This window comes from Cryptococcus neoformans, chromosome 3, assembly GCF_000149385.1.
Source record: "Cryptococcus neoformans var. neoformans B-3501A chromosome 3, whole genome shotgun sequence".
In the NCBI taxonomy this organism is placed as follows: Eukaryota; Fungi; Basidiomycota; class Tremellomycetes; order Tremellales; family Cryptococcaceae; genus Cryptococcus; species Cryptococcus deneoformans.
Window position 1 is genome coordinate 84,146 of NC_009179.1, and position 26,527 is coordinate 110,672.

At 47.5% G+C, this 26,527-nt stretch overlaps 10 protein-coding genes across 10 annotated transcripts; 7 read left to right on the top strand and 3 right to left on the bottom strand.

Moving 5' to 3' along the window:
- Nucleotides 1–3,110: 3,110 nt before the first annotated feature.
- On the top strand, nucleotides 3,111–3,885 carry CNBC0260 (hypothetical protein; the record flags this gene model as incomplete). The annotated part of the gene is made up of 3 exons (XM_771439.1): nucleotides 3,111–3,386; nucleotides 3,442–3,511; nucleotides 3,581–3,885. 3 exons carry the CDS (start codon nucleotides 3,111–3,113, stop codon nucleotides 3,883–3,885), a joined length of 651 nt encoding a protein of 216 aa, XP_776532.1.
- A 576-nt stretch (nucleotides 3,886–4,461) lies between these two features.
- Nucleotides 4,462–5,898, top strand: CNBC0270 (hypothetical protein; the record flags this gene model as incomplete). Its single annotated transcript, XM_771440.1, has 3 exons — nucleotides 4,462–4,478; nucleotides 4,559–5,769; nucleotides 5,849–5,898. 3 exons carry the CDS (start codon nucleotides 4,462–4,464, stop codon nucleotides 5,896–5,898), a joined length of 1,278 nt encoding a protein of 425 aa, XP_776533.1.
- A 442-nt stretch (nucleotides 5,899–6,340) lies between these two features.
- On the bottom strand, nucleotides 6,341–7,302 carry CNBC0280 (hypothetical protein; the record flags this gene model as incomplete). The annotated part of the gene is made up of 7 exons (XM_771441.1): nucleotides 6,341–6,545; nucleotides 6,634–6,667; nucleotides 6,726–6,877; nucleotides 6,932–6,944; nucleotides 7,001–7,014; nucleotides 7,070–7,160; nucleotides 7,230–7,302. The coding sequence occupies 7 exons, from the start codon at nucleotides 7,300–7,302 to the stop codon at nucleotides 6,341–6,343; spliced, it is 582 nt and encodes a 193-aa protein (XP_776534.1).
- A 2,003-nt stretch (nucleotides 7,303–9,305) lies between these two features.
- On the top strand, nucleotides 9,306–10,885 carry CNBC0290 (hypothetical protein; the record flags this gene model as incomplete). The annotated part of the gene is made up of 9 exons (XM_771442.1): nucleotides 9,306–9,433; nucleotides 9,484–9,508; nucleotides 9,563–9,646; nucleotides 9,701–9,825; nucleotides 9,874–9,952; nucleotides 9,999–10,306; nucleotides 10,353–10,568; nucleotides 10,627–10,792; nucleotides 10,859–10,885. 9 exons carry the CDS (start codon nucleotides 9,306–9,308, stop codon nucleotides 10,883–10,885), a joined length of 1,158 nt encoding a protein of 385 aa, XP_776535.1.
- A 360-nt stretch (nucleotides 10,886–11,245) lies between these two features.
- On the bottom strand, nucleotides 11,246–11,822 carry CNBC0300 (hypothetical protein; the record flags this gene model as incomplete). The annotated part of the gene is made up of 5 exons (XM_771443.1): nucleotides 11,246–11,385; nucleotides 11,437–11,476; nucleotides 11,529–11,560; nucleotides 11,613–11,700; nucleotides 11,754–11,822. 5 exons carry the CDS (start codon nucleotides 11,820–11,822, stop codon nucleotides 11,246–11,248), a joined length of 369 nt encoding a protein of 122 aa, XP_776536.1.
- A 2,981-nt stretch (nucleotides 11,823–14,803) lies between these two features.
- CNBC0310 (hypothetical protein) lies at nucleotides 14,804–15,986 on the top strand (the record flags this gene model as incomplete). Its single annotated transcript, XM_771444.1, has 5 exons — nucleotides 14,804–14,915; nucleotides 14,985–15,200; nucleotides 15,252–15,395; nucleotides 15,447–15,641; nucleotides 15,691–15,986. The coding sequence occupies 5 exons, from the start codon at nucleotides 14,804–14,806 to the stop codon at nucleotides 15,984–15,986; spliced, it is 963 nt and encodes a 320-aa protein (XP_776537.1).
- A 170-nt stretch (nucleotides 15,987–16,156) lies between these two features.
- On the bottom strand, nucleotides 16,157–17,009 carry CNBC0320 (hypothetical protein; the record flags this gene model as incomplete). The annotated part of the gene is made up of 2 exons (XM_771445.1): nucleotides 16,157–16,443; nucleotides 16,475–17,009. 2 exons carry the CDS (start codon nucleotides 17,007–17,009, stop codon nucleotides 16,157–16,159), a joined length of 822 nt encoding a protein of 273 aa, XP_776538.1.
- A 3,807-nt stretch (nucleotides 17,010–20,816) lies between these two features.
- On the top strand, nucleotides 20,817–21,706 carry CNBC0330 (hypothetical protein; the record flags this gene model as incomplete). The annotated part of the gene is made up of 3 exons (XM_771446.1): nucleotides 20,817–20,938; nucleotides 21,042–21,159; nucleotides 21,353–21,706. The coding sequence occupies 3 exons, from the start codon at nucleotides 20,817–20,819 to the stop codon at nucleotides 21,704–21,706; spliced, it is 594 nt and encodes a 197-aa protein (XP_776539.1).
- A 545-nt stretch (nucleotides 21,707–22,251) lies between these two features.
- On the top strand, nucleotides 22,252–23,610 carry CNBC0340 (hypothetical protein; the record flags this gene model as incomplete). The annotated part of the gene is made up of 6 exons (XM_771447.1): nucleotides 22,252–22,542; nucleotides 22,592–22,703; nucleotides 22,762–23,183; nucleotides 23,237–23,295; nucleotides 23,355–23,434; nucleotides 23,489–23,610. The coding sequence occupies 6 exons, from the start codon at nucleotides 22,252–22,254 to the stop codon at nucleotides 23,608–23,610; spliced, it is 1,086 nt and encodes a 361-aa protein (XP_776540.1).
- A 564-nt stretch (nucleotides 23,611–24,174) lies between these two features.
- Nucleotides 24,175–26,446, top strand: CNBC0350 (hypothetical protein; the record flags this gene model as incomplete). The annotated part of the gene is made up of 10 exons (XM_771448.1): nucleotides 24,175–24,340; nucleotides 24,394–24,504; nucleotides 24,561–24,695; nucleotides 24,755–24,948; nucleotides 25,009–25,324; nucleotides 25,387–25,581; nucleotides 25,632–25,721; nucleotides 25,775–25,983; nucleotides 26,044–26,268; nucleotides 26,327–26,446. The coding sequence occupies 10 exons, from the start codon at nucleotides 24,175–24,177 to the stop codon at nucleotides 26,444–26,446; spliced, it is 1,761 nt and encodes a 586-aa protein (XP_776541.1).
- Nucleotides 26,447–26,527: the final 81 nt, after the last annotated feature.

Consider the following 26,527-nt stretch of genomic DNA (forward strand, 5'->3'; position numbering starts at 1 on the left):
TCGAGGCCATCTACGGATAGAAAATAGTTGGGCGGATACATTATTATAGGTGGATCATCCATGGTTACGGAAGGCAGATCTTCGCCTTCAACAACAAGAAATGATGTGCCCTTCATTTCCTGTCGTAAGGAGACACGCGAACTTCCTATTGATTATACATCCAAAAGGTTCCGTGCCACTGCCACTCACAGTCGACGGCGGAGGAATGTCGGCTCCAGACGTATTTTTACGGGATAATCTAATAAGCCTCCGTTTGGCTGTCGCTGATATCTTGCTGACATCGTGTACAATCGATATCAATATAAAATATAACCTCTAACCTCTCTGGTAACGGATATGTATAGGTGAGTGGTATCGATACTCGGGGACCTCGAGCAAAAGGCGAGTCGTGTGTGGCTGTTCGTTGCCTCAATTATCGCGTCCGCTTACTTGCCTGCCCGTACGCTCGTTATTTAACGACTACGCAAGGTCTGTGCATGATGGTTTTTCAAGCCAACGCAAGTGTCGATCAAAATGAGAAAGAAATGGGGAGAAAACCATTACTAATCCCCAAATACCTTCCTACCTCATTCCAACATACATCTTTGTTGCCACTCCCCTTTGCCTTCTCTTTCGACTAATTCCTTAATAACTTCGTACGTCACAGTATCTTCGGGAGCCATAGCGGTGATTCCTTCTGAGGGGGCGCTATACATCATACAGCACCGGTGGCGTCCTCGGCAGAAGGTCCGAACTATTCCCAAGAGGTATTCCCGCTCGCATGTGTGCTTGTGGCGGATGGCTCGAGCGTACGAGGATGGCGTGTCGTGTCGTGTTGCTTTCTTCTTCCATCCCCTTTCATACTTGATCTCTTCTTCCAATATATACTCATGACCAACAGATACCCAGCCTCAGACATGAGAGACCCACTAGACACACCATCAGAGACACCCGATACAATTATCCGTACACCCGTCTCATAACGCGTAACTCTCTCAAACCCTTTAACAATCTTTTAGTCAGTATGACTACAGCTGACTTCTCCAACTTCTAAGCTGACTCTTTCTGACCATAGTTTTAAAAAAAATGAGCACAGACTCCTTCGACGGAGACTTGTCATTACGCGCCTGGAGGACTCCTTTTAGTTCTGATGTCCCACTGGGAGAGCGCCGAGCTTCCCAGTCCATTTAAGAACCACGACCTGTTGAAGGCTACCGCCAGAAGAGATAGCCTCCTGACACCACTCTCACGTCGCGGCCGCCGGCAGGAAGCACCGCCACCGCTTCCAGAAACCAGGAAGGGAGGCCCCCCGTGTCCACTACGTGGTACACCACCAAGCACTGGGCAGTCCTCCGTGAGTAACCGCCAATTAAGTAGATAGAGGTTGTTTGCTCACTTTTTTTCACTTTAGAGTGGTTGTCGACTTTTTGCTGGAGGCGGTTTCTTAGGCCCTTTCGATTCCGGCAGTCCTCAAAGACACCAAGCCAGTGACCAGCAACCCTTGGATGGCTCCGGGTAATGAGATTCAAGATGTAAGACCCCAATCCCCACCCCAATGCCCCCCCCCCCCCCCCATCCTGCGTCCTCTCCGCGATATAGCAACAATGGTCCCGCCCATGAACTTACCCCAGGGCAAAGCTACGGGACCTTTACTCCCATGTCGCTGCTGCCAAAGGTGGGCGCCGGAACCCCTTCCAGCCACCAGGAAAGAGGGCCCATTGTGGCTGCTTGGCTCAGCACCAAGCACTGGGCTTTCCACCGTGAGTAGTAACAACCAATAAAGTGAATACGGGTTGTTTGCTCACTTTTATTTTTTCGGTTTGAAGTGATTGCCGACCTCCTGTTGGCAGTAGCTTCCTTGGCGTTGTTGTTCCCGGCTCTCCTTATAAACTCCAAGCCACTGTCAATGTGACTTTATGTTTTTATACATATTCAAAGGCAAATGGAAAGAGGGCGCGGCTGACATAATATGTAACAACGGTAGCGCGGCAGGGTCGGTCGCCGGCGTGCCATTTGCTTGGTCTGTGTTCCGTTGGAGGGATGTCTTTGGCGATGTTGCCACTGGCACGCTGACAACGACTCTACGATGACCTTGTCCAGATCATGAAGACTTTCTCGGCTGAGGCCATGGAGCAACTCCTGGCCAAATACAACCGGTAAATTATGATTAAAGGCAGTATATTTCGAGTTGCTGAATATTCTTCTTTCTTTCTTCTTTTCACTACATGCAGATACATCTTCGGCACATCTTCGGCAACGAAGGTGTTAAGCTTTGGCGAGATGGAGATCGTGCCTCCCAACGGCGATGTGCCCTGTTTGGCCAGTAGTTTTGTCCATACTAATTTTGTATACTGCTGTACCAGAATCTAAGAATATGTGCGTGCGCGTCCAAAGACTGATAATGTAATAGGCATTATCAACACAGCTGCAGATATGATATTGCAAGATCATGAACTCATTACTCTTGATCATGATAGATCGTGCGGCCCGAGGTATAAGATAAATGCTGTCTATAAAGCACGATCTTTTTTCCTTTGTTCCCAGGTCGTGCAATAGTCGATAATGATCGCGTAGCTTGGGTGGAACGATCTTCAATAATATAAGCCGTTTGCCATTGCAAACTGAACGTAAGATCATGCATCTTTTGAATAAGATCGGGGCTCCCCTGCCTACCGATCATGCGGAATAGATATGGTCAGGCAATGGGGCATTTGATCGGGCTGCTTAATATCCATTAACAATTGGTGCCCGCGCCTGATCAGGATTTCTCTATGTATATGAGATGCGTCCATGCGCGGTGAAGATTTGATCTTGCTTGATCTTACTTAACCAGGGTTTGACAATATTTGCGATATGATGCAGAAGGGGTACTGCTTGAAGGTCACCGTACGAGTACAGCTGGCTCGAACTGTAATCATAATATTCGATGAGCGGGAGAACAGCGACATCCCCGTGGTTCCTCCGCTAAACTCTGACGATATGTATCGCGCCGTTGTCGCAACGAATGTAAACGCGATATACGCGTTCTCATATGATAATGTGTGCAATCACGATCATATATAAATAACATGTAACGCCTTTCATAGATTGCTCTCCATCTGATCTATCGCATTCGTTCTTCACTCGCCAGTATGTGCTCAATTGGCGCTCCCTTCTCCAAAGTCAAACCTCCTACCCCAGTCGAGGGCGAAGACACCACCCAATTCGAGCTCATGGTGGCTGGCAAGCCTTATCTCGCAATGGACAAATATCTCCGCCGAATCCGGGACGAACAGGCAGAGAAACTTTGTCAGATCAATCAGACCAGGTCGACGGAGAAGAGAATGGAGTTGTACACCGATCTTGTCAATCTGACGGGCGGTGAAGAGGGAAATGTTATAATCAATATTCCTTTTACTTGCGAATATGTGAGCATGTCTCAATGCGAAGGTTGAGAAAGTCATCTAACCCAAGTAAATTTAGGGCTCCACAATCACTTTCGGTCGAGATATCTATGTTGGCCACAACTGCCAGTTCTTTGACGTTTGCCCTAGTAAGTAGCTGAGCTATCCTCACATTTATATAATTGGTCTGTGCTTACCATTTGAACCTTTATATGTAGTAACCATCGGTGACCGCACCATGATCGGCCCCAACTGTCAATTGTACACACCCTCTCACCCTTTATCCCCAGAAGAACGGAATGGCCTCACCGGACCTGAATGGGCTAAACCTATCACCATCGGCAAAGACTGTTGGTTAGGTGGAGGTGTCATCATTGTACCTGGTGTCACCATCGGGGATGGGGTCACTGTAGGCGCCGGCTCTGTTATGACGAAGAATGTGCCCAATAGGTGTGTGGTGGCAGGAAACCCTGCAAGGATAGTGAAGAGGATCAAAGAGGACGGAACTGTCGTGGCTCCATAGATAGGCTGAAATAGTCATCGCCATGGCAGCCTAAAGACTGAATATTAGATTATTGGGTACTTTACCCCTAGTAGATTTTATACAAGACATGCATCAGCTCACTTGCATGTCATCGTCTGAACATACGTAATTAGTAAATGTCTTCGAAATCAGGTGATAGCACAAAAGTATTCCATTGACTAAACTTACGTAATCGATGGTTTAGGCGATCGCAGGACCTGTGTCATTAAGGAAAAGCTCAAACGAACGGAGAAGGGATCGATGTCAAGAAAACATCCTCCATCTTCGTTCCCATTTCCATTGGGATTAATATACTATGCTAGCCTCTTATAGAAAACAGCGACTTGACCTGTATAACTCTTTCTGAAACTCGCGCGAGAAAAGCAAGGAAGTCGCGTCAATATAACAAAGGATTTTCGGCTTTCTTCGCTTCGACACGTCTTCGGCCGACAGATCTAATCTCAGGTCCCTAGCGATTTTTATCTGATAAAAAAGTGGTGCCAGGGGAGTTCAGAAGTGGGGAACACGAAGGCAGATGGCGAGCGAGGCAGCCATCCTACTCGGATTGTAGTGGCGATGCGTACCCTTGAAAAGTCCGTTTTTTCTTTAGTTCTCCACTCAAAAATTAATCAGTCAGCATCGAATAAAAAGCTTACTGCTTTCATTGAGACAGTAGTATGACCGTCACCATAGACCGACCTCCTCCCAACGAGGGGCAACCTCTTCCCGTCGACCTCGCCCTTCGCATCGCGGCTTTTCTTTTTGGAAGCGGAGCACACTCTACCCTCGCGGCCCTCCACAGATGCTCGAAAGATTATTACTTTGCTCTCAGCCCTATCGTCTACCGCAAAGTATCTTTCAAGCCCAAGAAGACTTACGCTCTGTTCTTCTTGGGCGACGATTTTCTTTTATCTCCAGACTCGTTGGGGAAGCAGGTCGACAACGCAGTCGCGTCTGAAACCATTTTCAGCGCTGAGCGTGCAGTTCTCCGTCGTATCCTGGCTCTCCAACACGTTCGCCATCTTTCTATTCACTCCCTTCCTGCAGACTCCTCCCCCCTGACCAAAGCGTTTACATCTGCAGTCAATGCTTACTCTCCCAACTACCTCATCTTACCTTCCCTCCAATCCGTCCAGCTATTGCCCCCGGTCGCTGATGAGATCCGTACCTACATCCCAGAGACATACGACCGACCCCATAACCCAGCTTTCCTCGAATCCCTCATCTCCACCTCTCGACCTACCAAGCTCTGCCTCTCCTATCCAGTCGTGCCTTCCCAGTCATGGGACGAGCACTTGGAACTCACGACAATCAAACAGTACCAGCTTGTGGCGCGTATGAACCGTCTGATCGACGATGGATGGTCCTCGCTAGAGACGTTTTGCGTGCATGATATCGTGCATCAGGTGCTTCCTTCTTTAAAGGGGTGTAAAAATGTTTACCACTTTTCATCACATTGTATCCTTACGGGTGAAATTGGGAGGGTCGAGGGTGGGGAAAGAGAAGGAGGAGGAGCGGTGTTCGTCAATCCAGGTAAATCATCGACAGGGATTCCAGGGCCTAAATGGAACTTCCGAAGCTGGCAAATTGGTACAGCTGTGAAAAATCTCTTCCCCTCAGGCGCGAATGCTGGTGCCATCCTTGAAAACACGTCTTGGGTGTTCGTGAACCACAAGGGTCACATTCTTACCAAGCTAGAGAATGACGATGACGATGATACTGGCGTAGGGTATATGGAAGTCGGGAGATTGATCGATGATGCGATTAAAGGAGGGTTGCCTCAGGATTTGATTGGCAGAGCGGGGTTCAAGAGAGAGTTGGCAGATGAGGTCTTAGAGAAAATGAAATTTACCCCGGGTGAAATGCAATGTGTCTCTTGCGGCCGTAAGTCAAACCTCTTCCTTTTCTCAGCACCTCACAAAGGATCCGACCATCATTTGCTAATACGTCTCAAATGTGATAGGTATCGGTCATAAAGGCGCCACAATTGCTAAACTACAAGATATCTTATGACATTGCCAGGAGTGTGGGCAACGCCACACAGGGACAACGACTGTGGAATGCCCATACTCCAGGCCGGTTTTGAGCGCGTGGAAGACAAGAGTTTGGCCGATGGAGATTAACTTGGTACCGCGGCCGAGGTTCGCAAAGGACGTCTATTGAGCAAGATTAGGATGATGGGGATATGGTATTGTGTAGATTTTTGAAGGCTATTTATGTGTAGATTTGTAGAAGCTAGAACAATACCACTCTATCATGGTATCTCAACATGAAAAACAAGAAGGAACATGTTAGCACCTGCTTAGGATTCAGCATTTGCGCCGCAGGATTCGCAATGCAAAAACCGCGGCTCTTCCCTCTAGTCAAATATCACCAGCATCTTGATGTCTTGCTACATGCCCAAAGTCTACAACGTCACCAGCCCCCTTCATCTCTAACCTAACGTAACCTAACCCTAATCTGAATCGGACGCAACATCATCCGGGTCCACCTCAGCCTCATCATCGTCATCTACCACAGCATCTGAGATTGCGAGTGAAGCCTCTGCTTCAGCCTGGCGGAGCGCACAGCGAATCTTTTCGTCGTCGGATGTTAGGTCGGCGTTGGGGTCTGCGCGGGGGAGGATGTCTATTGGCTTTTCGTTGTAACGGTTTCGGATTCTGTAATGAGGAGAGATGTGATCAGATCGAGTACACGTCTTGAAGTGCTAGGAGATTTGCGCGAAGATTCGGAATAGGTGAGACTTACGTGGTGTCCGCACCAGCTTCTAACAAACTTTGTACTGTACTCAAAATCAGCCATGTTAATAATCCCGTAATATGATGTAGTTTTGCACGTACCTAACCACAACCTCAGACCCTCATATTGATCCCATCGATTTCTAACAGCAATGTGCAAAGGGGTGTCTCCTTGTAGTCTGTTCTTCAGGTCGACGTCACAGGTGTCGTGGCAAAGGATAAGTTCGAGGACGTTTGTAGATGCGTGAATAATACTGAGAAGAGTCAGTCACTGTACATGAGTCCTTGATTATTCTGGATAGACTCACGCATAGTGGAGGGCTTTGCATCCGGAGTGCATTAACATTTATTCGTAACAAAGTCGAGTATCGACATACCAGTGTTACCAAGGCTGTGATGGTCCCTTTGTCAGTTCTGCCGCCTAATCTTGCGGATGAAGAGCTTACCCATCAGGTTGGTTGATATCACTCAGTTCCTTGAGCGCATCCTCCAGCATTCCTTCGTTGTCAGTCTTGGCAGCCGCCAGTAATCGCTCATCTATCGGTCAATCGTGTATCAGCAGTGTACTTGTCGTCACCGTCCCGATCGGAAGCAGGCATGACTCACTGGCTGAAGCTCCCTGGGAATCCTCCTCGGGGGGAGGAGGAGGTGGTGCTGATCTTGACGGGGTGGTGCTCATTGTATGGATTATTGCTTTCAGCTGTCTGAATACTTCGCTGGCCAACGAACAAATGATCGCGGACGGACTACTCGCTCGCAATAAGCAAACAGCCGCTGCAACGGTGGACAGGATCAGGCCACTTTCCCACGGTGTTCAGTGGACAAGGCCTTCCTTATGTCTTCAGTCACTCAGCTGCAATTATTGTTCATTCGTTGTTCATTTGTTTTATAAAATGTTTATGTGTTCGTTGTAGGTGGTAATATAATGGTTCCCAGCTGTTAAAGCAAAGGAAGGCGGGTTATTTTTTACATCTTTCGCCCTTGTGTCTACCAACGTCTCGAAATATGGACGATATCATCATAGGGACAGTCTAGTTCTTCATTTTCTGTAGTATCATCCGTCCCACCTACCGGTAATAGTTGGTGGTTGACGTAAGGCTCATCCTACCATAATCATTGGCTGATAAATCTCGTGAGGTAAACCGCAAGATGCACTTACAACCATAGTGCCCATAGCTTCCGCCATATTCCTATTCATAAATTCATAATATGTATGTCTCATATTCAATCCAAAAAAATTTTCCAATCTCAAAAGTAGGGACCGACAGTCAGATAGCCGCCAGAATTTGTCCACTTATTCGGGGAAATATCAACATACACTCAAGGGTATCAACATACACTCAAGGGGTTTCAATGCACTGAACAGCTCAATTTTGACAAAAGGTACAATGTACTGGCAAAGGACTTTTCCCCCTCTCCTCGCTCGCGGCCTCAGCACCATCTATCTGCTACCCATATACTGTCGTCTCATCCGTCTTTTGATAACCGAGATTGGCGCCCCGAAATGCACAAATCTGCTATTATCCATCTATGTCTGCTTTCTGACCGGCTTTGCATCCGCTGCTTCTTTCAGCACTTACTTTGTATGGCGCAGTTTTCAGACAGGCAATGCAGCTCAGCTAGGTTTATCTATCGCAGGGCACTTTCGACCCTGGGTAAAACTAAGAGGACTATTAATATTCAATAGAATGAGGTTTGGCAGAATACGTTTCCTTGAATGAAGTTGCCTTCTAGCTAACAATTTTCGAAGCGACTGACCTAATCCTTCGTGGGCTGCCCTTTTATTTAGGCATGGTTGTTTTAGCCTTCTTCTCAGTTACGATGGGTATTCAAAGCATCATCGGCAAGGAACAGTAATTCCAACATCGTGGTAACCCTTTCAGCCTCTTCAGGTTTGGATCTAGCGTATCGGCAATCCGATGAAACCCATCGTTGTCCTGACTATTACATGAGTCAAAATATTCAATGATCCATCGTTATGTGTCACCCTTCAATATACGCTTTTCCAAGACATATGTTGTAGCAACAGCCAACCCTTGGGAAAGGGGTAAAAACGCAATGGTACCTAGTAGTGTATGCCAGCCTACTACCTATTTACTGCATCTACGATACTATCTCTCCCACATAAACACCATCCCTACGGGAAGGTTTAATCCCGATAGCCAGGGAGTTCTCGCGCCTTGGAACTAATTAACCCACCCTTGACGCTACTACTACAACGTATAGCAGGTGGTGTGCAAGTGGGCGCTTTTGTATCTCTCGTTGTCATTGGATGCACCGCCAGGTACATGCTTTGCGGCGTCTTGGTACCTTTGAGGATGCAGCAGGCTGGGTAATGCTTTGTTCCTCCATTGCAGGCAAAGAGCTGATGTACTGGTATCGTGACGCCGACGTAGTCACGTAGAATCGACTTGGCGCACGCAGATGTCGGTATTTTGATACTCCAGTCTCCAGTCTATTTATATAAATTTAGGCGCGCAATAACTTAATCCATTTAGGCATCCAAAGGAACATTTTGGGCCAGGCACGCGAGCCATTGCCGCATCCCGTTTGCTTCCGCTGCTGTTCCCGCAACGTCATGCTGCCTGGTCCCATTCCGAGGATGCGACGGGGCGGATGATCATTATCCGCGAAGATTTGGGTTGTTCTCTTGATTGCATTTTCATCTCCATCTTCACAAAAATGTCAGGACTCAAAGCACACTTTAACGAAAACCCAGTAACACCTCCTCCAGAGAAGACAGAAGGAGACACCTTTGCCTCTTCTGGCACCAGAACGCCGCTTGATGAGAAGCCTGTCCCTTTCTCCAGGTTAGTGATACTTTCCTTCAACTCGTGCTGCTAAGCTCATGTTCTGTTAGGCCTTCCACTCCCACTCCCGCTCATGTAAGATGAAGGTGTGACTACATGTGGGAGATATAATGTTGACTTAGAGTACAGGATCAACTCGCGTTCGTCGGTTTGGGTGAGATGGGTAAGCGAATGGCCACCAACTTGGCCAAGCACCTCTCTGAGAATGGTCAGGTATGAATCTTTTACTCGATCAAGAGGGAAATTTGTTGCTTACATACGCTCTAGCCGCCTTTACTCGTGTACAACCGAAAGGAGGAGGGTGTCACCGACTTTATTGAGTACGCGGAGAAGAACGGAGTGACCGAGGACATGTATGAGGTCAAGGCTGATTTGGAAGAAATTGGACGAACGTGAGCACTAATGTGGTTCAAGATGAATTAAGCTTAGTTCATTGACAGGGCCGACTTGATCGTGACTTCTTTGGCTGGTGATGAGGCTGTGGAAGAGGTTTATAACCACTTGTTCAATGGACAAGAGGTATGTACGCTTTACTTGGCATGTTGCAAATCTGACATCAAGACAGACTCAGAAGGGCAAAGGTGACGGTATCCTTCCTGGCGGTCATGGCCGAAGCACCATTTTTGTCGACACCAGTACTGTATACCCCACCACTGCCGGCCGTATCGAGAGACTTGCAACCTCCAAGCCCCATCGATCTTTCCTCTCTTGCCCCGTCTTTGGCGTCCCTCGTGCCGCCGAGACTGCGGATCTTATTCTCGCTATCTCTGGTGACTACTTTGCTAAGAAGCACGCTGCTCACGCTCTTGTGCCGGCTATTGGCAAGAAGGTAATGGACTTGGGCAGTAATGTTGAACGAGCCATGTCTTTCAAGTGAGTATAGTCAGAGCTTAAGAGCATGTTCGCTGATAAGAATTAGGCTCGTCGGTAACTCTCTCGAGCTCGGATTCATCGAGCTCCTCTCCGAATGCTTCACTCTGTGTGACCAAACCGGCGTAGGATCGGATCAGCTCGTTGAACTCATCAAGCTCCAACACAAAAGCCCCGCTTTGATCAGATATGCTGACCGAATTACCAAAAACAAATTTGATAGCACGGGTGGTTTTAACTTGGGCGGAGGTATCAACGATGCTCGGTACGTCTCGTTTATTTTGACATGACGGCCTGAAGCTGACGGTGAGATCGATAATCAGACACATTCGTCAGCTCGCTGAGTCACACAACGTTCCCATGCCTGTAATGGATGTTGCCCAGCAGCACATGCTCTCAGCCCGAGCGCATGGTGGTGATATCATGGACTGGACAGCGCTTGTTGGTGGGCAGAGGATCTCTGCTGGTTTGCAGCCTTTCGCTGGTAAGGTAGGTCACAAACCAGTTGAGCTATGTCTCATTCTTGGATACGCCTGCTGACCGATATTGCCTCAGATGCGTTTGGAGAAGTACGAGGAATAAGAGAATCAATATCTGCTGAGACAATGCCGCCTTTCGATTTTGGAAAGTGTCTTAAATACCTCAAAGTTGTGGTGTTTTAAAAGAAGCATGCATGTACTTTCTATCTGCCGTTCAAGATCGAGCCTCTCCCTTTCACACAGACATGTGTTGGTGGAAAATAGCATATTATTCCACTTGTCTAAGGTTGGCGAGCCAGTTCTGCTCATGTTCGCAACTGTTATTCGAGGTCAAGATTAAGACTGCATCACTATGTCAGAAGATAACTTTTGAATCCCAGTAAAGTATTCGATACATGTCAACAAGATAGAATTTTACATTTACAGTTTGGTTGAGAACATTGTACACAGTGCCTATCATACGCTACACAATTCTTCTGCTAGGGGGCTCAACAAATCGTCTTCTAGCCTCTTCGTCTATGCGCCTTCGCTCTTCAAAAAGCTGCTTCTCATCAGGCCTCCCCATTATCTTTTGCGATAGCTGGTCAAGCCTGTACTCAAGCACTAATGGTATGAAGTCAGCCATGAGAAAAAAGGCGATAAAGAGGCATTTACCAGTATCGTTCCTGACGACGACATATCCGCCCAATGCTGTCTGTAAGAAATACTTATCAGTTTACTCTCCTAGGTCTTTTGAACCTACTTACCAGACCAGCAACAATGAACACCAAACCCCATTCTAAGTTGGTGTCAGTAGATCCTATCAGTCCAGGGGAGATTTATGAGCTCACTAGGTTTGCTCGAAGAAGTAGGGGTAACAGGCGGCGGAGGCGGTATCTCAGTCGAGTAAAGTCGTCTAGTGCGGATGACAGAGCCACGCTGTTTTGAATACGAAAATCAGAGCTGAATTTTGACATGTATAGGCTGCTTACGAGAGGAGAGAATGGCCTCGTCGAGTTGTATATTAATGACCATGAGAGTCGTGCGAATGGCTGTTGCATGTTGGTCAAATCGTTATTATGCCTACGGCGGTGATGCTCGATAAGTGAAGGACTGGTTTTCGCGGGTTGTCTTTTCTGCCTTCATGAATATATATATGTCTAATGAGAATGATTGAGGGAAGAGAGTGACGTCTACAAACCCACTCACTCATCATTGTGGCACGGCTGTCACCGGGGTGTAGTACAATTATTTATTATTGACTCCTCGTCCACGATACCCGCGTCCGCAAGTTCTCCGCGGCGGTAAATGAAGCCGCGAAACGCCAAGACCTTTCCTCTCATCACCATTTTAATCCTTCTTTTGGACAGACTTTCGAAATATATGGACTACTCCACCTTATTAGTAGATAAAGCTGCTGGAAATCAAGGATGTGGAGTTTCTTTTTTTTTACGCAATATCTATTATTCTCATCATCATTCTGACATGATTGAGCGGGATTCACCGTGTGCGTCCACGCACGGTAGAAAAAGAAATAAGGAAGAGTCCGACGACGATCATCGGTTACTATGACCACCCGAAGAGTTACCTCCTGCATTTACTATTTTTTTTATTTTTTGGCTCACTCCTGCTCACAACAACCGTTCGGTATCCCAACTCGGGATTGAAAGTAAACCTATCGTGTTGATAGGTTTCCGCCAATCAGTTTACCACTACGAGGAAGTGCAGGTCGAATGGCGACTTCTTCGTGCAATAGAAAATCCTCATCTTGTTGTCACCGGCTCCGGCCCGGTTGGGAAAGTAATTCTAAATCAATTTAGTGTCCATGTGACTTGACTCGCCTTGCCAACGGCAGAAGAATTACTGATAATGTGATGAACCTGAAAGTGGTCTGGATGTTGAAAAATGAGCTTACCCTTCTCTTCCTGGAGCGCCATGGGAAGACTGGCAAGCACATATTTTGTATGTGACCTCTCAGAGCCCCAATGACTAGCAGATATCATCCTTTAACGGATAGCCTTTTCAGTGACAAAAGACAAGTGTCCAGTTGCTCTTATCCTCAGGGATGTTCATGGCGTGACTGATGAATTGCTACAATGGATGATACCACTTCCATCCGGGGTAGACAGCCCTCCGCTGCAAGAGATGAACTCATATTTGGACTTAGAAATCGAAAGCTGCTCTGTCGTCCGTCTCCCCCTTTTTCGTCTCCCCCATTTCCTTGCTGTCTTTCAAAAAGAAGAGAATCAAAACTACGCCTCGGCTAAATTGGAAGGAACTAGCGACACATGCATGTCTCGAGGATACCCCTCCTCACTTCTCATTTCATGTTACACTTCAAACCTCAGATTATTGATCTCAACCGACGTTTCCAGCAGCCGCCATCGATACATAAACAGTTGTTGATTGAGACCTCAGCTCCATTGACATCGGTCAGTGTGACCGTCAGTGACTACCTGAAGGTAATGTTACGTAATCCCGAAAAGACAAGCTGTAATACGACTAGCGACGACGACAAGGACGAAGAGCGGCGGCCAAGAACCGAGGAGGACGGTTATGAAGAACCTCTTCCTCTTTGTCTTCTCGTGCTCTTCAAAGACAGGTCAGTCAACAAAGTCACGCAAATTCCATCCATCACCCTTCTACTCCACAACAAAGCCGTTTGCGACAGTTCACTCCGGCATTCCTCTCATATCCAATTCATCACTACTCGTACAGCTCTTCTTCTTTTCTCCGCATGTCAACGTTATAACCGTCTTTCTTGACCCCTGATCGAGAAAGCTTACAATTATTCTGCCGCTATCAACCTTATCCAGGCCGATGGGTCTACTGATGTTCAATGAGAAGCTTATAACTGTAATGTCCGAATGTGTGCAGGAAATAGGGAAGCTATATTACGACCTTAATCGGCAATATGTCTAGGACTTGGGAGTAGATGTCAAGCAACCGCAAAAGACTAAAAAGTCTTAAACTAATCCAGGCAAGTACTCCCGACCATTATCACCTTCATTCCGGGCTAATGTTTCAAATAGCTACAAATAAAGCACGTAATGAATCTGACTTATCATGTCAGTGAACCCCGTTTCTTGAGCACGGTATCACCGGTACACCTTGTCCAATCTCACGAATCTCTCAAGCTTGTATCAATTTAACATTGTTGTAACTATCAACAAAAGATCATCTCGCCAACAGGCGTTGTTATCCGTCTCCTAGACATGATCGTCGCAGCTCAAAATCACACCAGCTTCTGCAAGCAGCGTCGATGTTCGACTTCTATGAGTCTTTTACGGCTTCACTCACTTCTCGTATCTCGGCTACTCTCTGTCACCTGCCCTCGATCTCCCTGCCCTCCTAATCCCCGGCCATCGCCGCAGCATCTCCATCAGCATATTTCTCACCATCGCCGAGGCCCCCCTCCTTCTTGCCTGATCAAGATTCCAGCACACCCGCTATATCATGCCCAACTTCCATTCTCGCACACGGCGGTGTTTGGGCTACGGAAACGGAGTTAGATAAGCCAAAAGCCTGGGAAAATGACAGCCTTCGCCATTCGTCACGCGCCTTACTTTGATGCCTTCGCGCGTGAGAAATCACACCGACCCTTTTCACTTTCGAACTCTTCCTTGTTCAGTGTCTTGCATCTTTGAAAATACGCATTATGAAATGCTTATGCTACCGCAGGCGGATAACCACGGAAGAGAGGATTCTGTAGATACCCATCATGAGGAAGTTTGGAGGAATAGCTGACGATATAGAGAGCGATGGCGGATAACGTCGCAGGGAGAAGTTGATGGTAAAAGTCACACCAAGCCATACTCCCAGCTACTGTTGGCATCGCCTCCCAACTAACGCTGCAGACCGTCACAAGACTGCCCACTGCTTTCTGCTGCCCAGAAACAGTATAAGAAACGCCCACCCAGGTTGTAAAATTGTTCTTCAGACTCTCTTCTTCCATTCCCAACCTTTACGCTTTTCACAGCTCTCGACCTTCTTATACCTCTTACAGCTCTCACAGCCCTAGTTAACCTATTATTCTCACATAATGTCTAACTCCACGGAAGACCTTAGCTCCTTCTTCTTTTCCACTGTCACCGTAGCTCCGGATAGCACGGCCGCTCCCTCCGACGTCTTCTTCGTCCCTGCTCAGGTTCAAAGTGAGTCATCTCTCTTTCGTCAACACCTTCTTCCACTTTCATTTCTCACTGACATCTGTCTTCACACAGACACTGAGTTCAACATCCAGCCCTGGTCCATCTCCTCCACTAACGAAGCTCTTGCCACCGAGCCCCAGACCGAGTTCAACCTTGGCCTGAATGCTCAGGTCGGTGATGGCTTTGGTTTCAACACCTACTCTATTAATTTGCTTGGCAATGAAAACGACGTCGACTCTGCTGGTCAGGTCGAGGCTCAGCCATACAACCTTTCTACTCAGTCTACTTGTAAGTCACACTCTCGCCCTGTTTGGCGATCGCATATTTACAAAAGTATAGGCTCCAACTTTGGTCAGGATACCAATGCCATTCCTGATTCTAACGTGAACGCCTTCTCCGCTACTCCCCTCGTCAACCAGACCAACGTCAACACTGCTGGTCAGGTTGACATCCAGCAACTGTTCCAAATTGGCCAGTCTGTTGGTAAGCCAGGCGTATTTCTTGCTTTGCAGCTTGATACTGACTGAACCTCAGGATTGCAAGGCGAATATCTCTGGAACTTTATTTGCTCCTCTTTCCAGAATGCACAATCCGTTATTCCTGTTGAACAGATTGTTTCCGAGCAAGTTGACTGCCAACTACCGGCCAACGACGGTAATATCAACACCAATGAGCCTCAGGAACTGGTCAGCCTGGAGAAGATGGATGAGTTTATCGGGTGGGATTTCAGTAAGTCATTCAACCTTTTTGATGCACAGTGCTTATTCTGTTTCCTCAGACATATCCCTGGCCGACATTACTATGCCCTCGGTCGTCCCCGCCACCCCAGCTCCTCAGACTCACTTGACCGTTCCCTCCAGCCCAGTCATTTCCAAGACTCCCAAAACGCCCAGTAAGCCCAGGAAAAAGTCTAGCAGTCCTCAGGCCTGCAAGACTCCTTCCAAGACACCCTTCAAAACCCTTGCCAAGAAAGGTTCCATTAAAGATGCGTTTCTCCGTTCTACCGGACCCAAGGTCCGTCTGGCTATTTCTTGCCACGGTTGCCGCGAGGCTAGGAAGCCTGTATGTATTTAGTCCTTTCGTCCATTTTGCACCATTCGCTGACTGAGAATGTTTCTTGTAGTGCGATAGCGTTTACCAATTCAAGTGCCAACGGTGTGTCAAACACCATTTTTGTTGCAGTTGGCCGGAGACTGGGCGTGGCATCAAACTCGGCAAGAAACAGAGGGACGATTTCATCCAATTCATCTTGACGCGAGGAGAAAAGCTTGGACAGCAGGACGATACGACAATGACTGTGGACCCCGTAAACGGTCGGCCAAACACCTCATGCTCCAGAGTGATGGACACATCCGTCTTGGGATACCATCGGCAAGAGACAAAAAGTCGTACAGATGAGATCCAGGTTCTGTAGAGAGATGAAGGATACCAATCTCCTGAACACTCTTAAGGACATGCCTGGAAGTACGTCCACCAGACGTGTGACGGTATCCGAGTTCGAAAGGCGCTTGACCCGCGAACTTGAGGGCGGCTTGATCTTCTTGCCCGGCACAAAGACCTACCTTCAATAAACCCATTCTCAGACTTGTCTTTGCTTTTCTTTTCCCATCCAACCCTGAGAGGGGAAACACCACGAGCTTGAAAGTACACCATCTCTTCATCTCCTACACATCGAAGCTCAGCAGACTTGGGTTTCTCGGGTTTGTGGACTACTTTGCCCCTGTGCTCTTCAACAAATTTACCACCAGTGGGGCACTCAATGATGACGGCTTCACGCCTGGGAGTGATGTGAAATTTATCACCCTTCTTGTCCATGACATTTGAAAGAGTGATGACGCTAGGTTTGCTAACAGTAAGGAAGAGGATGTTTTCTGATGGAGCGAGATTGCGAGAGACGAGAGACATAGAATCGTGTGGTTTGACAGAAGGAAGAGTAGAGGGGTCAATATCCTTGGGGTGACCAACAACTCTTCCACCGGACTGAAGGACAAGTGCCGAAAGAGGGTCGATCTCGGGCTCTAGCTCGAGCCCTCCATCCTCATCATCGTCTCCATCTGTAATGCGTAATCTCGGAGGACGAGTGGGCGACCGCTTCATTGAACTCCCGTATACTTTCTCAACAATGGTATGGCCGGTATCGAGAGATCGTATTTTATATGAAACCTGTTCGAGAATTGAATTGTTGAAGATGACAGGAATGTATAAAGGCTGAGGGACGTCCGGCGGTATACAATATGTGAGAGATAACGGATTAAGAGTTGCGGTACTGAACACTAGTCAATATCTGATCGATTATTTAAGAGATAGCCTACCTGTAAGGAAGAAGACGGATCTTATGTACACCTTCGATATGAGGTGGCTCATACCATCTTCTGAGCGCATAGAACCAATTCCAATACCAGTTCCCTCCTACTAACGCTGCCGTCCCAACAAAATAATAGCTTTTGGTTTAGATGGTTTGGATGTTAGACCGATGCATTGCTCATCGTTATAAACTGTTTGCTCTTTTTTTGGTTATGAGCGGCAAAAGCCTCAGTCCCCAATACCTCTTCTTTTGTCCATTCGTGAGTCCATCAAATTTCAAAAAAATCGTCCGTGTCACGGAGGATGCATTCATGCTTAAATTTGAAGATACCCACTCTCCCCACCACCTGCCCCCAGTTAAAGCATCTAAAAGCGTCTAAAAAGCGTTGTAGGGAAATACTACCCGGGTCTCCTATTGGTTAAGCGATCCAATTGGTTCCATTCCACTGCAGTAGATAGCAGAATATTATGTACTTCGAATTTATTACCATAGCTGTTTGGTACCTACCAATGGAAGGAATAGTAATTACTGTCACGACTTTGGATCGTTCTTGTACCGTCTTTCGTCGTCATCCGTCTATTTTCCGTCTTCCGAATGATACTAACTATATAAATCTCTAACAGCATGCTCAATGCGTTTGCGTTCACAATGGTACCGACGAAGGCGACGAGGAGGAATTGAGGGAGACTTTGAGCAAAGAGAGGGAGAGGAGGGAACAGAGGGGTGAGGGGGACGATGACGATGAGACACCGGAAGGTGGTGAGAGTGTTTTGAGAGTACCAGAAGACATGAGGGTGAGACGACAGAAATACACAGATGCGCTTTGGAAGATGTATCAGCGGGCGCATCCAAGCAGAGGAAGGCCTAACTAGGAGAGACGCCAGAAGGGATGAAGAAGCGGATGAGTAATTGATCAATAATATGAGAATGGATTGCCTCTGTACTGTACAATTTACAATCTGGCAGCAAATTCATTTACCATTTCCTCATTTCCTCAAGAATTATACCCTCCAACAGCGGGTTGTCACACCCAGTCGCAACGTACATCGCCTGTTCCCGGCACTCGCCATCAGCCATACACTTCTTCACAATATTTCTTTTCAGCTCCTCGTCAAAATCATCCCGCGAGCAAATCCAGTCTGCGATAACCCTCAGAGGTCCCTCTTTATAATACTGGCTACCTTTTTGAGGAACTACCTCCCGCAACATCGCCTCTAGTCTTGAGATAATAAATTCTGATCTATCCTCACCATCCGGCACATTCCTCTTCTTCTGCCACCCCCTCTTGCTCTTCTTTCTCTTTTGGGCGGAGTCTTTGTCATCCTCATCCTCATCATCGTTACTCCCATCCTCTTCCTTCCTTCGTTCGTACCTCCTCTTTCTTTGACTGAGATTGGCACATTCCAGAAGTTTTTTGGGGCCGGAGCGGTTAACAACTCGACGACCTGAAGGCATGGTATAAGTCTGACCAGGATGGACAGGAGAAGGAGAACCGGATGAAGGATAGGAGACGTCGTCGTTGTGGCGGTGGTGAGGGCCAGTGTAGGCACCAGTTGCCCTCTTTTCTTGCATGATGTCCTGCATTTTGTCAAACTGGGGGAAAGGGTTGGCTTTGAGCTTTATGAATTTTGGGTCTTTCTGCATGGGAGTTAGCTTTCCATACTTGATATCAAACACTGAACGCTCTTGGCCTTTTGGTGCAAAAGTACAAGAAAAAAGAGGAGCAAAAGCTGATGAATGTTGAATTGCTTCTGTACTAACATCAGCCAAGTCATCCCATTCCTCTTCGCTCAGCTGCAGTTTATTGTCGATCCAATTCCTGCCGGACTTACCTATGACCTGGTCAATGGGGTTATACCATTCGCTCCTGAGCTGCTGAAACCTAGCAGCCCAGTAAGAACGATTGTTGGCGCCCAGATAGCGTACTCCGTCCTGTCAGATAAGTGCGGCACTTGCCGACTGGGGCGAGCCGAGTGCCTTTTCGTATTATGATGATGGTACTCCCGTATATACCGCGACGACGTGTCCAAAGTTCGTGAAAAAATAGAAAATGCGAAATGTGATTTTGAAAAGTGCGAAATAGCTCTTCAACAACTCTGAAAATGCATTTCATTTTCTTTGTTACTTTTGACAACTCCAACTGTCCCTTTGAGCTGATCGGAACACCTTCGACCATAATGGGGTCGCCTTTGAGTTGATCGGATCACTGCACGGAAAAGGGCCATCATGCTATCCATCAAGCCAATGCACGGCGCAACACCCCATCAACATCACTTTCAGCACGCATCTCCGACTCATCCACATCCGCTGACCTTTTCATAGATCACAGATATTTTGTCGCCTTAGCTTCTTGTCCATTCAACTTTCTGTACCATCCTTCTCTAACCAAGACGTTCTCTTACCTCTTTGATGCCCTCTTCTGACGACAGCGACGACAATATCCGCGACGATGGCATCCTCGACCATGACCGCGGAAGGAGTCCTTATTACCAAACAACCGCGTCGTATCCTCCACTAACCATCGCTGATGAGTGATGGATTGAATTGATTAATGGGTTCGGTGGCGCATCAGGATCAGCTGTCGCTCGGACCATTTCCGTTGCACTTCCCATTTACAGAAGTGCATTTCGCACTTGCGCCACCTCGCATTTCACAGTTTTCAAAATCACATTTCGTTCTATTTTTTGACGAAATTTGGACACGTCGTCGCAGTAATGCAAGTTAACGAGTACGGTGGCAAAACAACCACCATCCAATCTGGATCTAGTCTCCCTTTCTTTGTTTTGTATCTTCATTTCATATTTGTTCATTGACATTGGATCATTCAATCACGGCCTCAGTCATGTCCGCCCCACACGGTTATCCCGCCAACGCGACATATGCTTCGCCCTTATGCCACGTTCCCTTCGACATCAACCAACCACACTTTGTCCCGGGTACGATGGTCGTCAATGCTCGCTCCAAGATACGCGAACAAAATCAGCTTGACGCACTGCGGATGGATGCCCAAGGTCAATTCTATGAAACTGAGTCAGAGGCCTGGGTGGGCTACCTTTTTTATCTCTCTTCCATTTTCATGCGTTCGAGAAGCATACCGAGATGTCTCAAGTATGATAATTATGACCTGTCACGTCAACCATTTGCGGGACGACCTTGGTCCGATTTGGATGCTGTTAAACATTATAAAGGAAAAGACGTAAGCTTCCTCAAGACATCAAACGGATTCAATATCTGATTTGTTGCGATGTCTTTTTTAGGCCGCGAAAATCGCAAAAGATGGCCGTGCCCCATCTACATCTTCACGCAAATCCCAACCCAAAGGCATATCTGATAGTCTGATTGCTCCGAATCAACGGAGAAGGGGGCGACCACACCGGATTCGTGTTCAGAGTTTTTAGAGACGGTGTTGTCGAAAAAGTCTGCGCTGTAGGAGAACTGAAATGGCGCACTAAGTCGGAGAGGGAGCAACAGTCGAGTCTCTCTACTACGCATGCAAGGAAGGCGTTTTTCAATCCATCTGGTATCTCAGCACCGCCTTCGCCTTGTTCGAATGCCGACTGGGCTTTACCATTGTTGACTGGAGCTTTTGTCGGTTAGCGATGATGGAGGATGAACACGGCAGGGATGTTGTGGTCTTGGAAGCGAATGATAAAGCTGTGAAGAAATTCCACTCTCAATATGGAGATGTCCTTTCGGCCAAGACCTGGATAACCTTGAAGAGGTCTGGAGCGATATGCCGAATACGCTGTTTACTGGAAACTAGAAAATCGATCAAGAGGCTAGAGATCGCTTTGAGGGTACCATTTTGCTCATAATTGCGGCAGCGACATCGACTTTTTCTCCGATCTCCCCACGAACAACAGTCCTTTACCTCTCGGCATTCCAAGCGAGAACCACGTCCATGTGGACGGTCATGCCAAAGAAGCGGTCATCTTTGACGGAGTTAGTCTAGCTGCTTAATTAGATAGATGACAAGTGTCTTTTTCGGTCAGACTCTATACCATATAATATTATTTTTCCTTTTCGTAACTTTCTGGTCTTTCCTCATCACTATCTTGTACACTGCTCTCCGAGTCTGTTTGTACGAAGGTGCTGAGTAAATACCAGTTCAACAATCTCATTGCACCATAGAAAGCATTACCATAGAAAGCATTACCACGGTAGACGCTACGGTGTGAAGGCGAAGGTGACCGAGAGTGCAGATGAAGGTGGTAACAAGAAGGGGAACGCCGGTGCTAGTGGCGGTGATGGGGGCTTTGGTGGTGATGGAGGTTCAGGCAATGGCAAGAAGGGTGGAGGATCAGGAAATGGAGGCAATAGAGGTTTGGGCGGAAATCCGGCTCCAAGGTCTCCGAGGCTGAATTCAAATACAGCTCAAAACAATCCACCCAGCAACAAGCACAATAATGTAGCTAACTTTGATGCCTCGAGTTGTTTCCTCCCCTGGACCGAAGACCCGAGGAGCTATCTCTTGTCTCGCTTGCCGTGACGCCAAGGTGAGAAGCCTGTGGGTATCTGAGTAGTGCAATTCGGCCTCGTACTCAATGCTGATTTTCATCCTCTTCTAGTGCGACGGAGTTTATCAGTTCAAGTGCGAACGATGCATCAGCCATGGATCTTGCTGCCAGTGGGCAGAGAGCGGCCGCGGTGTTAAGTTGGGCAGCAAGCAGAGGAATCAATTCATCAAATTGACCTTAGCGCTTCAAGCAAAGCTGTAAACAAATGACCGCGGACACGGCGAAACTAAAGTAGCTTAATAATAATTAAAGTTAATTACGTAATTTTACCCAGCCCACCCGGACTTTTGACCCCCGGCGGTAGTCGGACCGTGATTGCCGGACACCGAGTCGGAGGTGATGCACAAGTTTGGGGGTTTGCCTCCACCAGCTGAGTATTGCATTATTCCAGCGTACTTGACGGTCCACGATGCACTCCCATGGTACAAACATTCGCCCCCTTTGCGTAATCCCCACAGGATAACTACGACTTGAATCTTTACTTTCACATCCTTCTCATCCTCACCTTGACTTCACAATGTCTGCCGCCTTTTCCAACAAGCTCAAATACGCTGTCCTCGGTGCTGGCCGTATGGGCCAGCGTCATGCTCTCAACGTTGCCTTCAGATCTCCCCGTGCAGAACTGGTAGCAGTAGCCGACCCCAAACCTTCTATTCCTCAATGGATGAAGGACAACTTGCCTCCGAGTACCAAGTACTTCGAGAACTACGAAGACTGTCTCGTGAACAGTGGAGCAGATGCTGTTCTAATTGCGAGTGCGACAAGCTGGCACGCTCCCATGGCTATTGATGCTATGCATGCTGGCAAGGTGAGTTCATTAATGTGAACTGTGCTGTTCTATGCTGACTTCTCATTAGCATGTCTTACTGGAGAAGCCTATTTCCATCGATCTCGAAACCTCCAGGAGTGTCGTTGCGGAGGCTGAAAAATTCCCAGACTTGAAGGTCATGATTGGCTTCAGTCGCCGATGTAAGTCCGAACCGGTTCCCCTACCAAGAGAAGCCCTGCTAAACATATCATTTTGAAGTTGACGAGTCTTACCGACAGGCGAGGAAGATGATTGAAAACGGACAACTAGGCAAGGCCCACTTGATCAAGTCTGCTACCAACGATCAGTATGACCCGTCCGGATTTTTCGTCTCCTATGCAGCCGCTTCCGGTGGCATTTACATTGACTGTGGTATCCACGACATTGATTGCGCCCGATGGCTCCTTGACGCCTCTCTTGGTATTCCCAACCCCAAAAAACAAGTCCGCCGTGTATTTGCTGCGGGCCACAACATCCGGCACCCCGAGCTTGTCCAGGACAACGATGTCGACAACGCAGTAGGGTTTGTGGAGTTTGAAAATGGCAAAATGCTGGTGTTACACCTGAGCAGGACTTCTATGCATGGTCACGATTGCTTTGCTGAGGTTTTCGGAACGGACGGAAAGGTAATCGTTAACGGAGTGAGTTGTCATAGGTTAATCCGGATGCGGTGGAGGCTGACGCGATGTTGCAGAACCCTCAGCTTAACCGAGTGGAGATTCGCGATGTTCACGGTGTCCGTAGCGAGTCGACGTGAGTAGTTTTATCAGATATCTGGTGGCAGAGGAGATAATCCGCTTACATATAATTAGCCCTACCTATTACGAGCGTTTCAAGGATGCTTTTGTGACAGAGATCAACGAGTTTACTTCCGCCGTCCTCGATAACAAACGTACGTGCTTCACCTAGTCTTGTCTGATATCTATTAACTCGATACTTCCCATAGCTCTCCCAGTTAACGCCATCGATGCTCTTGAGGCAAGCAAGATTGCGACCGCTTTGACACACTCCTTCAAAACCAATACTCCGGTCTTCTTCGATGACGAGGGCGAGCCGATATTGGCGTAATTGTGAAAGAAGACGGCGTTCGTTTGGGGTTATAAAAAGTGTGGGGACCGTGCAATTATACAATGCAATTAGGAAGATAATTTGAATAGACTAAGAAATAGAGAAAAAGGTAGACGCAAGGAAAGAAAGAAATGCAAAATAGATAGCGAGTCGATGTTAACTATAAAGTGCTCCACGCTGCAATCGTCATTCATGGCTCCGTCGTCGTTCGATCGCTCGCTCGCGTGATTAAATACGTAAACCAGCAGACCCTTCTGCTTGCGATCATACTTGCCCTGGTTACTACACATCGATCCAAGTTTACTTTTCAGGGCCGAAAATACGGGCGGGTCGCGCCCACCATATGTTTGCATACTCTCTTGTACTACGCCAGGGTGACATACATGACAGAGGTTTTGAGCTCTGAAGTTTGGCGCTGACCTGACGCGTAAAGGAAGTTGTGACGTTGCATGATCTCGTTCACTGTTTTTGCGGTTTTTGCTCAATCTCGATCCGCAACGAACCAATTACTTCTCTGATCTTCTCCATCGCTATCCTGTTCTCACTTAACTCACCCTCTCTACAATGGCCGACAACGACCACGAAAAGCTCAAAAGTAGCCTTTCTGACATCATTACCGGTGTCGAGTCCCCTGTCCCATCTTTTACCCCCCCATCAACCGCCCCTGAAGATGACTTTACACCGTTCCCTTCACCTGTTTTGAGCGCTACTTCGCTCGCTGGTCTCTCATGTAAACTCTCACAGCTGACTCCTGGATGTCAAAAAGCTAACGACAGTATGTAGTGGGATCTGACGGAGTGTTCGAGCCGGAGGTGGACGACAACAAGGTCATCACGGAGGAGGAAACGGCTAAAGCTCTCGAGTTGAAAGCTCTGGCCAACAAGGCTTTTAAAGGTGTGTGATATCACCCAATTCTCGCCAAGCGTACAATTGACTAATGGATCGTATAGACAAGAATTTCTCGAAATCTATTGATTTCTACACCCAGGCTATCGCGTTAAATCCTAAAGAACCAACATTTTGGAACAACAGAGCTATGAGTAAGGCCAAGATGGAAGAGCATGGTGGCGCTATCTCTGACGCTAGTACGTCCCTATGAGCTATAACATGCCTATTTGTGATGCTGATACTTTTTCGCTTCTAGCTAAGGCTGTGGAGCTCAACCCTTCTTATGCGAAAGCTTTCTACCGCCGTGGCCTTTCTCAACTTGCTATTCTTCGACCTACCGATGCTGTCTCCGATTTCAAGAAAGCTTTGGCCATTGAACCCGGAAACAAGACAATAAGAGACCAGTTATCCATCACCACGAAATTGATCAGGAGAATAGAGTTCGAGAAGGTTTGTCTTTATACTATGTTGCGGCGTGTACTTGGGGAAACTGACGATCTTGCATGCTAGGCTATCTCAGTTGGAGAGACGGAGACTGCTTCCCAAAGATGTCTTTCTCTCATAGAATCCGGAGCCTGCAATCTTGACACATCTTCCAAACCTGCCGACATGCCTCTTCCCATCATTCCTGACGATCCTAACGCGCGGTATACCCCAACAAAGGGATTTGTTGAGGGGATGATTGAGAGTTTTAAAAAGGGTGGCAAGGTCCCGAAGAGGGTTGCTTGGGAAATTATCTTGGGATGTAAGGCCATTGTGGAGAAAGAGAAGACTTTAGTGGATATTGTCGTTCCCGATGGGGTTACCTGCGATATCATTGGTGACAGTTAGTATTTTCTCTTTTGACTATTTTGACTATGACAATTGACTAATGTGCCTCTGGGACAGCCCATGGACAGTTCTTCGATGTCTGCAACCTTCTCTCAATGACCACTCCTCCCAGTGAAAAGCATTACATGATCTTCAACGGTGATCTTGTCGATCGTGGATCGTGGTCTGTTGAAGTCGCCCTCACAGTATTCGCCTACAAATGGTTATACCCGGAATATGTCTACATCAACCGAGGCAATCATGAGACAAACGGTTGGTGACCTGCAGTCAAGTCTTCGTACCTCAGCTAACAGAAGATGCAGATATGAATAAGGTGTATGGCTTCGAAGGTGAATGCAAGGCCAAACTTGGTGAGATGACATTCAAGCTCTTTGCCGACGTCTTCACGAAATGTAAAGTTATTTATCTGTTCCTGGCACATCGGCGCAAGCTGATATCCCCATAGTACCCCTTGCTACCCTTGTCACAGCTACCCTTCCCCCATCTTCCCCGAAGTCCGAAGGCTCCAAACGTGCCATTCTCTCAGAGGGGAAAAAACGGTTCTTCATCTGTCACGGTGGTCCTCCCGTTAGCAAGGACGGTGTTACTTTGGATGAGGTTGCGAAGATTGAGAGGTTCGGAAGACAACCGGGGCAGGAGGGTATTATGTGCGAGGTAGGCTTTTCTTTTTCTTGTCTGCTTGCAAGGTCATCATTGCTCACTTACTTTTTGCAGATGCTTTGGACAGACCCACAAGCGCAGGTGGGCCGAGGACCTTCAAAACGTGGTGTCGGTCTTGGTTTCGGGCCAGACGTCACCCGCCGTTGGTGCGAACTCAACAACATTACCGCTGTCATTCGATCACACGAAGTTCGAGCAGACGGTTATGCCATCGAGCATGATGGTTTATGTATCACTGTGTTCAGTTGCCCCAATTACTGTGATTCAACTGGTAACAAGGTATGTTTCTTTCCTTTCCATGTATGTTTAATGGAATACCATTGACGTCGGTATGTAGGCTGCTTACATCCGAATGCAAGCGGATGGAACATTATCGTACCACCAGTTCGACGCTGTGCCTCACCCCGACGTCAAGCCTATGGCGTACAGCTCTGGTTTCAGCGCGATGGGCTTTTAATCACCATACCATCTTTTATAGTACGGATTCCGATTTCATCTGACATTTGCATATGCATCCCGCATGCGACATCTCCATTTT